The 14,263-nt window shown below is 31.0% G+C and overlaps 2 protein-coding genes across 2 annotated transcripts in view; one reads left to right on the top strand and one right to left on the bottom strand.

Moving 5' to 3' along the window:
* The window catches only part of LOC126880648 (centrosomal protein of 290 kDa), a 127,653-nt gene that overhangs the window by 38,072 nt on the left and 75,318 nt on the right, over positions 1–14,263 (top strand). The window contains exon 17 of the mRNA XM_050644690.1: positions 3,738–4,009. Coding sequence (XP_050500647.1) covers positions 3,738–4,009 — 272 coding nt within the window. The remainder of the gene's footprint in view (positions 1–3,737; positions 4,010–14,263) is intronic.
* LOC126880649 (probable cytochrome P450 6a13) overlaps positions 9,045–14,263 on the bottom strand; it is a 39,552-nt gene continuing 34,333 nt past the window's right edge. Inside the window, exons 5-8 of the mRNA XM_050644691.1 lie at positions 13,741–13,950; positions 13,422–13,656; positions 10,594–10,845; positions 9,045–9,360 (exon numbers count right to left, since the gene is read on the bottom strand). Of these exons, the coding sequence (XP_050500648.1) occupies positions 9,182–9,360; positions 10,594–10,845; positions 13,422–13,656; positions 13,741–13,950 (876 nt within the window). The 3' untranslated portion in view covers positions 9,045–9,181. The remainder of the gene's footprint in view (positions 9,361–10,593; positions 10,846–13,421; positions 13,657–13,740; positions 13,951–14,263) is intronic.

Below are 14,263 nucleotides of genomic sequence, written 5' to 3'. Positions count from 1 at the left end.
TACCGTAAGTCCAAATGGGCTTTATAATGGCTTTGTAGACCAGTAGTTTGTTTTCTAGTGACAACTTGGAGTTTCTGCTGATAATCCAGTATAGACGGCTTAGCTTTAGTCCTAACTGTTTGCGTTTAGTGAAAAAAACAAAACAACAAATGTATCCTTATTGGTTTAATGAATGGTTGAAGATATATTATTAATTAGGAAATAAGAAGGGTCATGATAAATGTCTTATAGTCCAGAGAAATAAGATCTTTCTCGTGACACATCCCCCTCCAGGCCGAAACTAAATTTTTTGAGTAGTATGGACATCTATATTAATAACCTTTATGTTTCCTGCAGCCGATTTTGATGATATACATAGTTATAAACAAATAAAGATCAAAAAACGGTAAATTTTCGCTTTTTTCGTCTATAACCAAAAAGTTAAGCATTTTAAACAAATTTGAGTGTAAGAAACTCATAAATCTAAAAAATTTCAATATGGCGTTCGATGAATATGTCTATCCTTATTGGTTGCTTAAAAAATTGCAAAATAAATAATAAATTTTGAGTTTTTATAAATATTCATAACTTATGTAAAAATTAACTTAGAACCTTCTTATTAAACGGATTGCTGAGACTTCTGGTGCTTAAATTATATTTTAAATTTCAAAGCAATTGGTCAAATAGTTTAAAAGTTATTTAATTTGTTTATCCCAAATTAATTTTTTTTGCAACACTCTAAGTCAGAAAATTATGAGGTTACAGTAAGACTTCTGACAGTTTATGGAAGAAGAACAGAAGAAAAGTAATTTTAAACAGTGTAAAATTATTTTGCAAAAACACGTCGATTTTTTGCTTACTTATAAACAATTAGAATAACTTTTTAACCGTTACTCGTAGAAAAATTATTTTTTTGCACGATTGATCATTTTTGACTGTTTACCGTGACAGATTTTACGTCAGTAGGTGACATTTACTAGCAACTCGACGGTAAGTAATCCAACTCGACGGTAAGTACTCCAACTCGACGGTAAGTAATTCACTTACCGTCGAGTTAAAAAATCTCTTAATTTTAATTTATTTTTTGAAAGAATAAAGAAAACTAACGAATTATTTATTAATATTGAAACTTATGGTACAATTTGTTAAATTATTTAATGAAATCCCACTTGTTTGGGCTGTGGTTTCACTTCTAACAGAAACTTCTGCAGAATCGCATACATTAGTAGTATTACTAGTATTGCACAATATTTTTTCGGCAAAATCTATTTTATTTTGAAGAGAATCTTCTACATAGCTTTCTGCCACTGTCGATGAACGCTAACCTCCATGACGCTTTAATCCGAGGACATCAACACCTTTATTAGCCAAAAGCGTTGCTGATGTCCTACTGAACGAATGGCCAGTATAGTTCTCGGGATTAGGCAAATTTAAGAATTTGGCAATTTGAGAAGGCCAGCCCCAATTGTCCCTTTCCCTATTACTTGAGCACATCATTTTCCTTTGGCGTATCTTAAGAACAAATGATTTGATTTTACTTGTAATGGACGAAGTTTTATATACTTTAAAATTATTGACAACTAAATAAAAACTCAATTCTCCTTTGTTGTTATGCACCCTAGTTACTACCTAACAACCAAAGTATCTATCGTTGATAAAATGAATGAAACTAGTCAATATGACGAAAATGTTTAATTTTATAATTTATAATGGTATCAATCGTGCAAAAAACGTTATAAGCATGTCGAACGTTAAGGGTAACCGATCTCAGACAATAATTGGAGTCGTCGCTCCGCTCCTCCTCCAAACAATTGTCTTCGATCGGTATAAAATCCTTACCGTTCTCCATACTTAATATACTATTTCATATTTGGAAAGACTGAATTTTTATACACATTTAGAAAGAAAAACAATTGTCCTAGGACAATTAGGGACGAAGTTAGCCACCCCTTTTTTAATTCACATGTTTTTGCAAAATAATTTTGCAGTATTTAGAATTATTTTTTGTCATTTTTTTTAATTAAATTAATAGTATAAATCTTCTTCTTCCATAAACTATCCAAAGTATTAGTGTAACTTGATCATTTTCTGACATAGCGTTGCAAAAATAATTAATTTGGGATAAACAAATTAAATACCTTTTAAACTGTTTGACCAATTGCTTTGAAATTTAGGGTATGATTTAAGCACCAGAAGTCTCAGCATTCCGTGTAATAAGAACGTTCTAAGCTAATTTTTACATAAGTTATGAATATTTATAAAAACTTAAAATTTATGATTTATTTTGCAATTTTCTAAGCAACCAATAAGGATAGACATATATAGTAAACGCCATATTGAACTTTTTTATACGATTTATGATTTCCTTACTCTCAAATTTGTTTAAATTACTTAACTTTTTGGTTATAGACGAAAAAAGCGAAAAATTACCGTTTTTTGATCTTCGTTTGTTTATAACTATAGTCCTGTCGCCAGGGGGGGTACAACGGCCTCCTGTATTCAGATGGACTTACCCAAGTTTTTTTTATGTATTTTGACCTGTAGAACACGAATTTTTTGGGTAACAGTTGATCCGGATGTCGATAAGATTGTTATAAACCAAGAAGTTGAGGAATCACATAACAGCGATTTCTCGCAAAACAAAACATTTTTTTGTATTTTTTGGTCCATTTTAACCGAAAAATGTTCCTACAAATTTTTTCGTAGGATGCATAGTTTTCGAGATATACGCGGTTGAACTTTCAAAAAATCGAAAAATTGGAATTTGTGAACCCGAAAAACTTTTGATTGAAAAATAAAATAGCAATTCTGCTTACCGCATTTGAAAGTTCAAGTCAAATTATATCGGTTTTAATTATTTGTATTGCCAAAAATGTATTATTTTATTGTTAAAACAAAGCTGTAAACACCTAGTGCTTGAGTGATGTTTCAATGATTTCTCATTTAAAATCGAACGAGTACGTAGAGGAGGTAAAAGTGCAAGCGGGGCTATTTCTAAGTAGCATGCATTAAAACGCATGTATTAGGCACGGGAAACAGTATGTGTTTATAGCTTTTTTTAACAATCAAAAAATAAATTTTTAGCAATGCAAATATTCAAAACAGATATAATTTGACTTAAACTTTTAAAGGCGGTAAGCAGAATTGCTATTTTATTTTTTATTCAAACATTATTCGGGTTCAAAAATTGCAATTTTTCCATTTTTTGAAAGTTCAACCGCGTTTATCTCGAAAACTATGCATCCTACGAAAAAACTTGTAGAAACATTTTTTGGTTAGAATGACCCAAAAAATACAAAAAACTGTTTTGTTTTGCGAGAAATCGCTGTTATGTAATTCCTCAACTTCTTTGTTTATAACAATCTTATCGACATCCGGATCAACTGTTACCCAAAAAATTCGTGTTCTACGGATCAAAATACATAAAAAAAACTTGGGTAAGTCCATCTGAATTAAGAAGGCCGTTGTACCCCCCTGGCGACAGGACTACTATGTATATCATCAAAATCGGTTGCAGGAAACATATGGGTTATTAATATAGATGTCCATACTACTCAAAAAATTTGGTTTCGGCCTGGAGGGTGTTGCGTTACCAACAGGATATTTTTTTTCCTTATTTCTCTGAACTACTTAATAAAGAAATATAATAACAATTACAGTACGTGTTTTCTCATAACGTTCACTGACTCTTCATGGACTATTGACTTTATTTGTTTCCCATAAAACCATATTTTTATATTGTTGATAATTATTTTTAGGATATAGAATGGCGATAGAACGATTGGAACGCGAAAAACGAAATCTGGAAAATAGAGTCAAGACTCTAAAAGCTTCCAACCTAAACGTTAATGCAAATGCTGAATTGGAAATTTTAAGAAATGAAAATATAAAATTGCTCAACGATGTAGACATTTTAAAGCACAAACTGGAAATGCAACAGCACCATGCAGGAGCTTTGGGAGCTACGATGTTGCAGGAAAAGCTCGAGGGACAGGAAAGGAAGATTGCGATTTTAGAATTATCGGCCAAGGTAAGAATTTTTAAAGCTTTAGTTAAACTTTGTAGATTATTTACCACCTTACCATATCCATAATGTTGTCTGTACCACTGATATGAACATATTAAATCTGCTAGTTAGTTTTCTCAAAAGTAATAATATATATTTATAAATGTTTATAATATGAATTTATTTTATTATCGTACATAATTATCTTGATAATTATGACATAAAAAAATCTGTGACAAATGGACTTGCATCCAAGCCAAAAACAAGCACACACACACACACACACACACAAACTTTGTTTAAATTTTCGTGTATTTTTCTGTTTTAATTCCGGTTGTGTCGATATGGGCTGAATTTGAAGAGTCGTTACTTAACCAGTTCTTACTAATATGTCATTATCTGCCTTTACATCGGATTTTAGTCTTGTGTCCACTATTCCCCCAGGATAAACTGGGTTGAGAAGTTCTCGTCTCCGACATGGCACCTCCCAATATTCAAAAACCCCTGATTTTAGTTCATTTGTTAGTTTTTTGTCGAAATGACCGCTGATGTCAATTTATAAGTTTTTTAAGTAGTAAAAAACCACAATCTGTGGTTTATTATAATCCATTAAAACACGCTATTAGAAGTTCTTTTTTTAGATGTTTTTTTTGCAGGGCTAAGTTTCTTGAGCCAGCATTCATTTCCATATAGTCCGTTCTTTAACGGTAAAATATTGCAAAACCTCTAAATTTTAAAGAACTGCTTGGATTGACATGAAATTTGACATACACATAGCTAACAAGTCAAAGAAAAAAAGTGATATTGTGCCGATATGTGCTTTTGCCCTGGGGGTGGTTTTCACCCCCTTTTGGGGGTGAAAAAATATTCGTCCAAAGAAAGTCAGGAAATGGATAAACTGGCTAATTTTAAGTAACTTTTGTTCTATAGAGTTTTTTCACTAAGTCAATACTTTTCGAGTTATTTGACAGTGAATATGTTCATTTTTTCAACAAAATAACCACGCTTTTGGACGGTTTATCGCAAATAACTCAAATAGTAAGAATTTTGTCGAAAAAACATTCTTAGCAAAAATATAGCCTGTACAAAATTTAAAAAAATGGTGTATATATCACGTCTCTACACCTAGTAGAAGCAGAGTTATAGCTAATGGAAAATAGGTTAATATTCGTCAAATTCCAAATGGAATATTTTAACGTGAAATGACCAAAAATGAAGCACATTTCGGGGAAAACTCATTACAACTTATTTAAAGTGTTTAAAAAAAGCTTCATTTTTGTTTTATAAAAAAAATTTCTAGCATCAAAATTAAACAAGTTACGCTCAAAATAAAGTTAGTCCCTTTTGGTTTTGGTAAAAAAATCGAGAAAATCACCCCCTAATTAGTATCTTAAATGAACTTAATCGTTACGACTTCACAAGTTTCTAGACTCGTGTATATATTGTTTATATAATCTGTAAGTTTCATCGGTTCAAAGTCCTTATTATTGAAAGGGCTGTAGTTAAAAGGGGTTGAACGAGTCACTGATCACGAATGTATGCAAATTTAGAAACACCAAATTTTAATCAATTTTTGTCTAACAGAAAAACCAAAAAATACATGATATTCAGAAAAGCAAATCTGACTTTTTCTGTTTTTCGAGATTTTTGGTATCTCTAACAATTTTTAAGTTATTTTGAAAAAAAGCATATTTTTCAAAATTTAAATTTTTAAATATTTTACTTTGAAAACAATTTTTTTCGAAAATAAGCACTTTGAGTCGATTAAACTTACAGACCATATAAACACAACATAAGTAAAATAATTTGTGGAGCGGTAACGATTAATTTCCGACCAACTTTATTTTGAGCGTAACTTGCTTAAATTTAATGCTAAAAACTTTTTGTAAAAACAGAAATAAAGCTTTTTTTAAACACTTTAAAAAAGTTATAACGGGTTTTCCCCAAAAAGTGCTTAATTTTTTGGATATTTCACGTCGAAATATTCTATTTGAAATTTGGTGACTATCAATCTATTACGTATTTTTTTATGGGAAATAAGCCACAATTTTACTAAAAAATGAATTTTAAAATTTATTAATTTATTAATTTATTAAGTAAAATTGTGGCTTATTTCCCATAAAAAAATACGTAATTATAAAAATGCCACAAGGAAATAGCTTCAGAACAACATTATCAATCTATTTTTCATTGGCTATAACTCTGGTTCTACGAGATCCAGAGACCTAACGCGTACACCATTTTTTTTTTACTTTTTTATAGGCTATATTTTTGCTAAGAACTTTTTTTTCGACAAAATACTTACTTTTTGAGTTATTTGCAAAAAACCGTCTAAAAATATGGTTATTTTGTTGAAAAATGAACATATTCACTCGCAAATAACTCGAAAAGTGTTGACTTGGCGAAAAAGCTCTATAGAACAAAAGTTACTTAAAATTAGTCAATTTACCCATATCCGTGCTTATTTTGGACATATATTTTTTCACCCCAAGAGGGGGTGAAACTCACCCCCAGGGCAAAAGCACACATCGGCACAATATCACTTTTTTTCTTTGACATGTAAGCTATATTATGTATGCCAAATTTCATGTCAATCCAGGCGGTTTTTTAAAATTTAGAGCAAAAACCGTGAAAGAATGGACTAATAGTACCATTCTCTGCATTTTTCTTGTTAAGGGCACTAACTGAGTAAATCGACCCTTTACTTTTATTTGGTATGTAAAAATACGATTTAAAATTTCAAATATAATATAAATACAGTGCGGTGGAATAAGTGTTACCCCTCCCCCTGATAACTTGTTTATTTTAAGAATATAAGCAAAACGCTCGGACAGGTCGATTTTTAAAATAATCAAAGTATATTATAGCATCAATGTTTCGAACTTTACGCGATCCCTCTTCAGGTGACAGGCACAACTTTGATTTTTTTTTTAAATGGGAAAGTACATAATGTGACACCTCATTTAAAAGCTTTTGAAATACTGATTACAAAAATGTATAATACTTTAATCCTTTTTAAGGGCGCAGGCGCAAAATTTCGTTCGAATTATTTTCAAACACATTTATTTTTTTCGAATCCTGAGAAAACTAATAAATATTTTTGAAAAATTTAAATGTAGAATGAAAGATTACATTATTACCGAGACTGAAAGTCCCTTAGAATAAACAAAAAGTTTCTTTTGAATGAGATATTTGAAATTAAAAATCAGACTAAATTTTCTCTTTTGTTTTCACCCCTGTGACTTATTAAAATAATGATTATAGAAGTTCTCAAGGACGTTTGACCATCGATAATATTGTAATATTTCATTCTGCGTTTAAATTTTTCAAAAATACTTATTAGTTTTCTCAGGATTAGAAAGAAATAAATGCGTTTAAAAATAATTCAAAACAAATTTTGCGCCTACCACCTTAAAAAGGATTAAAGTATTATACATTTTTGTAATCAGTATGTCAAAAGCTTTTAAATGAGGTGTCATATTATGTACTTTCCCATTTAAAAAAATCAAAGTTGTGCCTGCCACCTGAAGAGGGATAGCGTAAAGTTCGAAACATTGATGCTATAATACACTATGATTAGTTTAAAAATCGACCTGTCCGAGCGTTTTGCTTATATTCTTAAAATAAACAAGTTAACAGGGGGGGGGGTAAATAACACTAATTCCACCGCACTGTATAATATTTTTATTATACGTGGGATTATTTATTCGCCAGACGAATGGAGAAGCAGTATACTGGTACCTGTTTACAAAAACAAGGGAGATATACAACAATGTACAAACTACAGGGCTATAAAACTGCTTAGCCACACCATGAAAATATGGGAAAGAGTAATTGATAGACGGATACGTGAAGAGACCGAAATATCCGAGAATCAATTTGGCTTTATGCAGGGTAGATCAACAACAGATGCAATTTTCATTATAAGGCATTTGATCGAAAAATATAGGAGTAAAGAAACAAACGCTCATATGATATTCATTGATCTTGAGAAAGCATATGATAGAGTTCCTCGAGAGATTCTGTGGTGGGCACTCAATAAGAAAGGAGTCCCTGGTGAATATGTAAAGATTGTGAGGGATATGTATGAGGGAGTAACGACTAGTGTTAGGACAGGTGTGGGAGAGACTGATAAATTTCATGTGAAAGTAGGATTGCATCAAGGTTCTGTGCTTAGTCCGTATTTATTCTCATTAGTTTTGGACCAGATAACAGCGAAAATACAGGGTAACATTCCATGGTGCTTAATGTATGCTGATGATGTTGTGTTAGTAGGAAATAGTGAAAGAGACTTAGAACAAAAACTGGAACAGTGGAGACAAGCTCTGGAGGAAAAAGGTTTAAAACTTAGTAGGACAAAAACAGAGTATTTGGAATGTTCATTTAAAGATGGAGCTACTACAAATAAAATGGTATCTTTAAATGGTGAAATGATTGTAAAAAGCAATCATTTTAAGTACCTAGGATCGGTATTACAGAGTAATGGAGAAATAGATGGAGATGCATGCAGTAGAATTAGGGCTGGATGGATGAAGTGGAAAGAAGCGAGTGGTGTGTTGTGTGACAGAAAAATTCCAATGAAGCTGAAGGGAAAATTCTATAAAACAGCCATAAGACCAGCTATGATGTACGGAACTGAATGTTGGGCAGTGAAAAAGAAAGAGGAACAGCGAATGCATGTGGCGGAAATGAGAATGCTTAGATGGATGAGTGGAGTGACAAAGAAGGATAAAATTAGAAATGAGTATATTAGGGGAAGTCTAGGTGTGGCACCAATTGATGCCAAAATGAGAGAGCATAGGTTAAGATGGTTTGGTCATGTTCAACGTCGAGACGTTAACCACCCAATACGAAGAATAGCTGAAGTGCAGATTCCTGGAAGGAGTAGGAGAGGAAGACCAAAGAAGAGCTGGGGGGAGACGATAAGGCAGGACATGTTGGTAAAGGGGATTAACATTGATATGGCCCAAGATAGAATTGTGTGGAGAAATGCAATTAGGGAAGCCGACCCCGCATAGGGATAAGGCAAAGAGAATGATGATGATGATTATACGTGGGATTATGTATTTACATTTTATTTTTATGTTGACACAAATGAATTCTTTCATACTTTTTACATCAATATTGTATCGTCACCTAATCTACTTTTGAAATATATCACACACATTATTTTTTGTAATTTCCGTACTCCTGATTTTAGTTTGGCTTATGGTCTCTCGGTTTTAATTTTAACCACAATCCACCTATAGGTGTTAAGATAATTCCTTTTGTTTCCATTTTCAAAGGTAGTTTCGTCTTTTCACTAAGTTCAAAATCAAAGTTTCTCAAAGTTAGAGATAGAGCTATTTTTGCCTGAATCATGGCAAATCTCATACCTAAAATTAAAAATATAATTAGGTAGGTATATAGTACAGTGGAACCTCGATAAGTTGGATTAATCGGGACTACGGCCGATCCGGGTTATCTAAAATCCGGGTTAGCCGTAGAATATAGTAAAAATTAATAAAATACGGTATCCTTAGAGATAAGCTCCATTATAATTGCAAAAACATGAAATACATTATGCACAGTACATGTGAATTACGTACAGTTATATACAGTATTGTTATTGTTCATTCCTTGGTAAAAATTTCAGTCAGTTTCGGTTGTCAGTATTACGTTTTTATTGTTGAAATGTTTGTCTGATGAAAATCGGTCCGGGTTAGCCGCGTTATCGGAGGCCGACTTAACGGGGTTCCACTGTACTTATTATTTTATTATAAGTAATGTTATTTAACTTGTTATTGAAAAATGTCAATATTAGTTTAGTTTATTAGTACAGTGGAACCTCGGTAATTCGAATTAATCGGGACCGCGGCCGATTCGGGTTATCGAAAATCCGGGTTAGGCGAAGAAAATGGTAAAAATTAATAAAATGAGGTATACTTACAGATAAACTCAGTTATAATTGAAATAACATGAAATATATATGCATAGTACACATCTGAATTACGTATTAATTACGCCTTTATCAATTCTACCTAATGCTTCTAGTTTCTTTTCCATTGTCACTACAACATTTTTACGTTTTGTTGCCATTACGTAGATAAAAAACACGCAAAGACAAAATCTGAATAGATTTACGAATTATTACAGAACGGAAGCGAACAGAAAGACTGTACTACACACAATACGGTCTCAATCGCAACGATGTTATGTTATTTAAGAACAGTGGAGACCAAGACCATTGTTTAAAAAATAATTTTTTAATAGTCCTTTAGTATTTTTTAAACAATGCTAAGACAGTTTTAAATAAATAAAGGATACTACAGGTGCCTGCTGTTTCCGATAACATGACAATGAACGTCGTCGTGTGCCATGAGTCATTTTTACTATCGTATATGTAGTTCAAATTACACAAATACCTATTATCTCTCAAATATTATATTACATACATTTTTATTGTTGAAATGTTTGTCTGATAAAAATCGTTCCGGGTTACCCGGACTTCCGGGTTATCGGGGGCCGACTTATCGGGGTTCCACTGTATTTCGGTTGACCAACGGTTACAAATTAAAATAAAACAGAGTCAAATTCCCAAATAAAGTATAGTGAAAAAGGGAACTCACCAATACAATTTCTAGGGCCATCACCAAAAGGTATGTATGTGCCTTCCCATATCTTCGATTTGTTTTCTTCTGAAAAACGATCTGGGTCGAACAGTTCTGGGTCTGGAAAATACTCTGGATCTCTGTGTAGACCATAACAAGGTATAAGTACCGATAAACCTTTCTCTATAACTACGTTACTGTTTGGTACTGGATATGCTTTTGTGCATTTTCTAAGAAACACGGGTGCTGGAGGATATTTTCTCATTGTTTCTGCAAATTAGTAAACTTTATTAGAGACAGTAGCGGATAGACGGTAGGTAAAAATGGGAAAATTCCCCCCTTCACAGCAAGGTCCAAAATTAAAGAAAAAAATTGTTGAAACAAAAATATGTTAGCTAACATGAAACTTTAACAAAAGACATACAAATCCAACCCAATAAAATCTCTAGTTAGGAAAATTAAGGAAAATACATCTGTGTTTCAATTATTCTTTATATATAGGGGAGTGCAATTAGAACGAAAATATGCATTGTTTCGGAAAAATTCAAACAAACTTATATTTTTCTAAAACTCTTTTTGTTAGTTTATATACATGTTAAAGTAAAAAGTTCTACTAACTTTGACCGCTAATTGTTTATTAATTGTTTAAACAATAACAATTGTTTTGTATAAATAATTTTAAAAACATCGTTAAATTCATTATTTTACTTTGATCATATATGATTCTATTTTGTTTTTGATTATGCTGATTATGGCATTGGAAAATTCTTACACAGAAGCTCTTATACAGTGTGTCTGCGTAGCTAGGAAACACATGGAAAACTTTTTAATTTTACGAAAAAAAGTTATTCTTAATAAAATGCTCTGGATAGTCAAAAATCTAAAACTCAATCATCAGATATCAAATTTTATTAATTTTATACGAGTTATGTCAAAAATATTAATTTCGTTAAAGAGTAAAGTACCTTTATATTCCAGAATATCAAAAAATGCTATTATGAAAAGTTGTTTGAAATTATAAACTACGTCTAAATATACAATTACATCATTCTAATCGAAAAAAAAATTCAATTTTTTCTCAAATTACGAATAATTATCATCATTTTATTACAATTATGATAACTATTTTATTATCACTTTTACGAAAAAAAGTTATTCTTCATAAAATGCTCTCCCTGGTCTAAAATCTAAGATACAATCATCAGATATCAAACTTTTTTAATTTTATACGAGTTATGTAAAAAATATTAATTTTTTTTAAGAGTTAAGTGCCTTTATTATTCACAATATTTTAATTAGAAGGATGTAATTGAACACTAAAACAAATTTTTTAATTCCAAACAACTTTTCTTAAAAACAATTCTCGATATTGTAAAATGTAAAGGTACTTTACTCTTGAGTGAAATTCATATTTTTTGACATACCTCATATAACATTAATTAAATTTGATATTTGATGATTGCATCTTAGATTATATACGATGCAGAGTATTTTAGAAAGAATAACTCTTTTTCGTAAAACTGATAATAAAAAAGTTATCAATAGGTTCCAAGTTACGTAGACATACTGTATAAGAGCTAAAAAATTTTTTGCTGAACATTTATTATTGTTGAAGCTTATTATTAAATGTATTTTAAGTAAGTTTTACAGAAAAAAGTTATGATCGCTTTGTATAAACATTTTTTTAGCTGTTAATTTTCGGTTTTTGTATTACATTTTTGTTATCTTTCTTAATTTTCTTAAAACGAAATAGTTTATTTAATTTCTAAAGTAAAATAATTTAGTGCATTTTAAAGATTACATCCTAAGCTTTAAAAAAGCACTTATAAAACTGTAATAGATCTGTTCAAATTTGAGTAATACCGTCTTAAATTGGTGGTAATTCTATAAAACTACGAAGATTTCAAAAATTACATTTTTTGAGACGTCATATCATTTGAATTAAATTTTTGAGATTTTTTTTTTGAATGAAACATCATTTAGTAAAATGATTTAAAAGTAAGTTGTGCAAAATTGAGAGTTTTATAAGAAAAATTGTATTAGTTACACATTTTTAAATCATTTTTAAACAAAATTCATGTAAGGCTCACTTTCCGCCCACACCGTACTTATGCCCATACATTTTATTTCTTTCTATTATAACCATAAAATAGCTTAATTATTCTTCTTTCATGTTCAATTTGTAGAATTTCATTTGATCTATTAGTTAAAGAATAACATTAAAATAACTCAACCGTGCACTTCGCCGTACGCTAGTTTACATACAGTGCGCCAATGTTTGTGAGAAGGGTGACTTTAGCGTTATAAATAAAAAATTGTAGAAGATACTGATTTAATTTTAGAAAATTCTTTATATAAGGTTTTTTTGTAAAATTTTCTGAATTTTTCAATGGTCAAGTCAGGAGTATTGTCGGAGTTATTTAAAAAAAACCATCTAATTTCGTAGTTTATTTGTTTAATAAAAAATGAAGCACCCACTTCTCCAGTAGAACTTTTTGATATGTTGTTTATTAAACATTTCTTAATGAAATTAGAAAAAGTTTTATCTTGTTTGATTTTTTGCGAAGTGAAAATCTATATGCACTCCCCTATTTTGTGTTCTTTATATTCTGTATTTAATACTTTAAATTAATTCTTTATGTAGTTTGGGTTTATCTTTTTTATGTCTTTTGGTTGGTGTTTCATTGGAAGTCTCTCCCTCCAGTGGCAAATGTTTAGATCTATCCCTGAAAAGAAATCAACTTTAAATAAAAAGTGAAATACTTAGAACTCAAGCTGAAATACCTTAGAGACTTCTTTTAATAATTCAGGTTTTTTAAATTTTATCAGAAATGAAATATGTGTACCAAATATTACTGTATCCAAATAATTCATCTCCATTATAGATTCATACGATAATTCCTGGTATTTCTCCAATAGTTCATCCACTTCTTTCCTCGCTTTATTTTGAATCGATTTATTCACAGCCATTTCATATAGAGCAAAGCTTATTGTGGTTGAAGTAGTTTCAAAACCAGCGAGAAAGAAAATAAATGCTTGGGCTGCTGCCTCTTCTATGGTAAGGGCTGTTCCAGGAGGCGGCTAAAACATATTTTTTGGTACAAAGGTTTTGTACAACAAAACTTGGGCCAGGGCCTATTAAATCTAAAATCTACATCTTATTACCTCTTTAAATTCATCAGCAACATCCTCCTCTAGTTGTCCATTGCGTCTTAGCTGTATCAACAACTGAAGAAAATCTGGTCTGGTTACATTATTCTTTTCTCTGAATTCTATAGTGTCTCTTACAACTCGGTTAAAAAAGTCTGTAACGTTTCCGGAAAATACACCAAGACCTAATAAACCGGCTACGGGTGGAAAACTCCGAATTACTACCTGTAAAACAAAAATAAAACGAAAAAATATCGTCGGTGATGTGACAATACATCCTATCTGTTTTTCATGAATTTTGTAGGAGATACGAAAAACCTTTTTTAGTCACCTCCTGTTTTCATATGTAAGTTTTGACTTGTTTTGCAGTAAATAAATAGTTGAATTTACTACAAAACGAGTCAAAAAATATTAGGAAAACAGGAGGTGACCCTAAAAAAAGTTTTTGGCCTCTCTTACAAAACTCACGAAAAAGCAGATAGGAGCATTGCCACATCATCGACGATATAATATAAGAGATAATCAAATGACCACAATG

Source organism: Diabrotica virgifera, chromosome 2, assembly GCF_917563875.1.
Source record: "Diabrotica virgifera virgifera chromosome 2, PGI_DIABVI_V3a".
Taxonomy (NCBI): domain Eukaryota; kingdom Metazoa; phylum Arthropoda; class Insecta; order Coleoptera; family Chrysomelidae; genus Diabrotica; species Diabrotica virgifera.
Note: the sequence above shows the minus strand (reverse complement) of the source record. Positions and strands in the feature narration are given on the sequence as shown.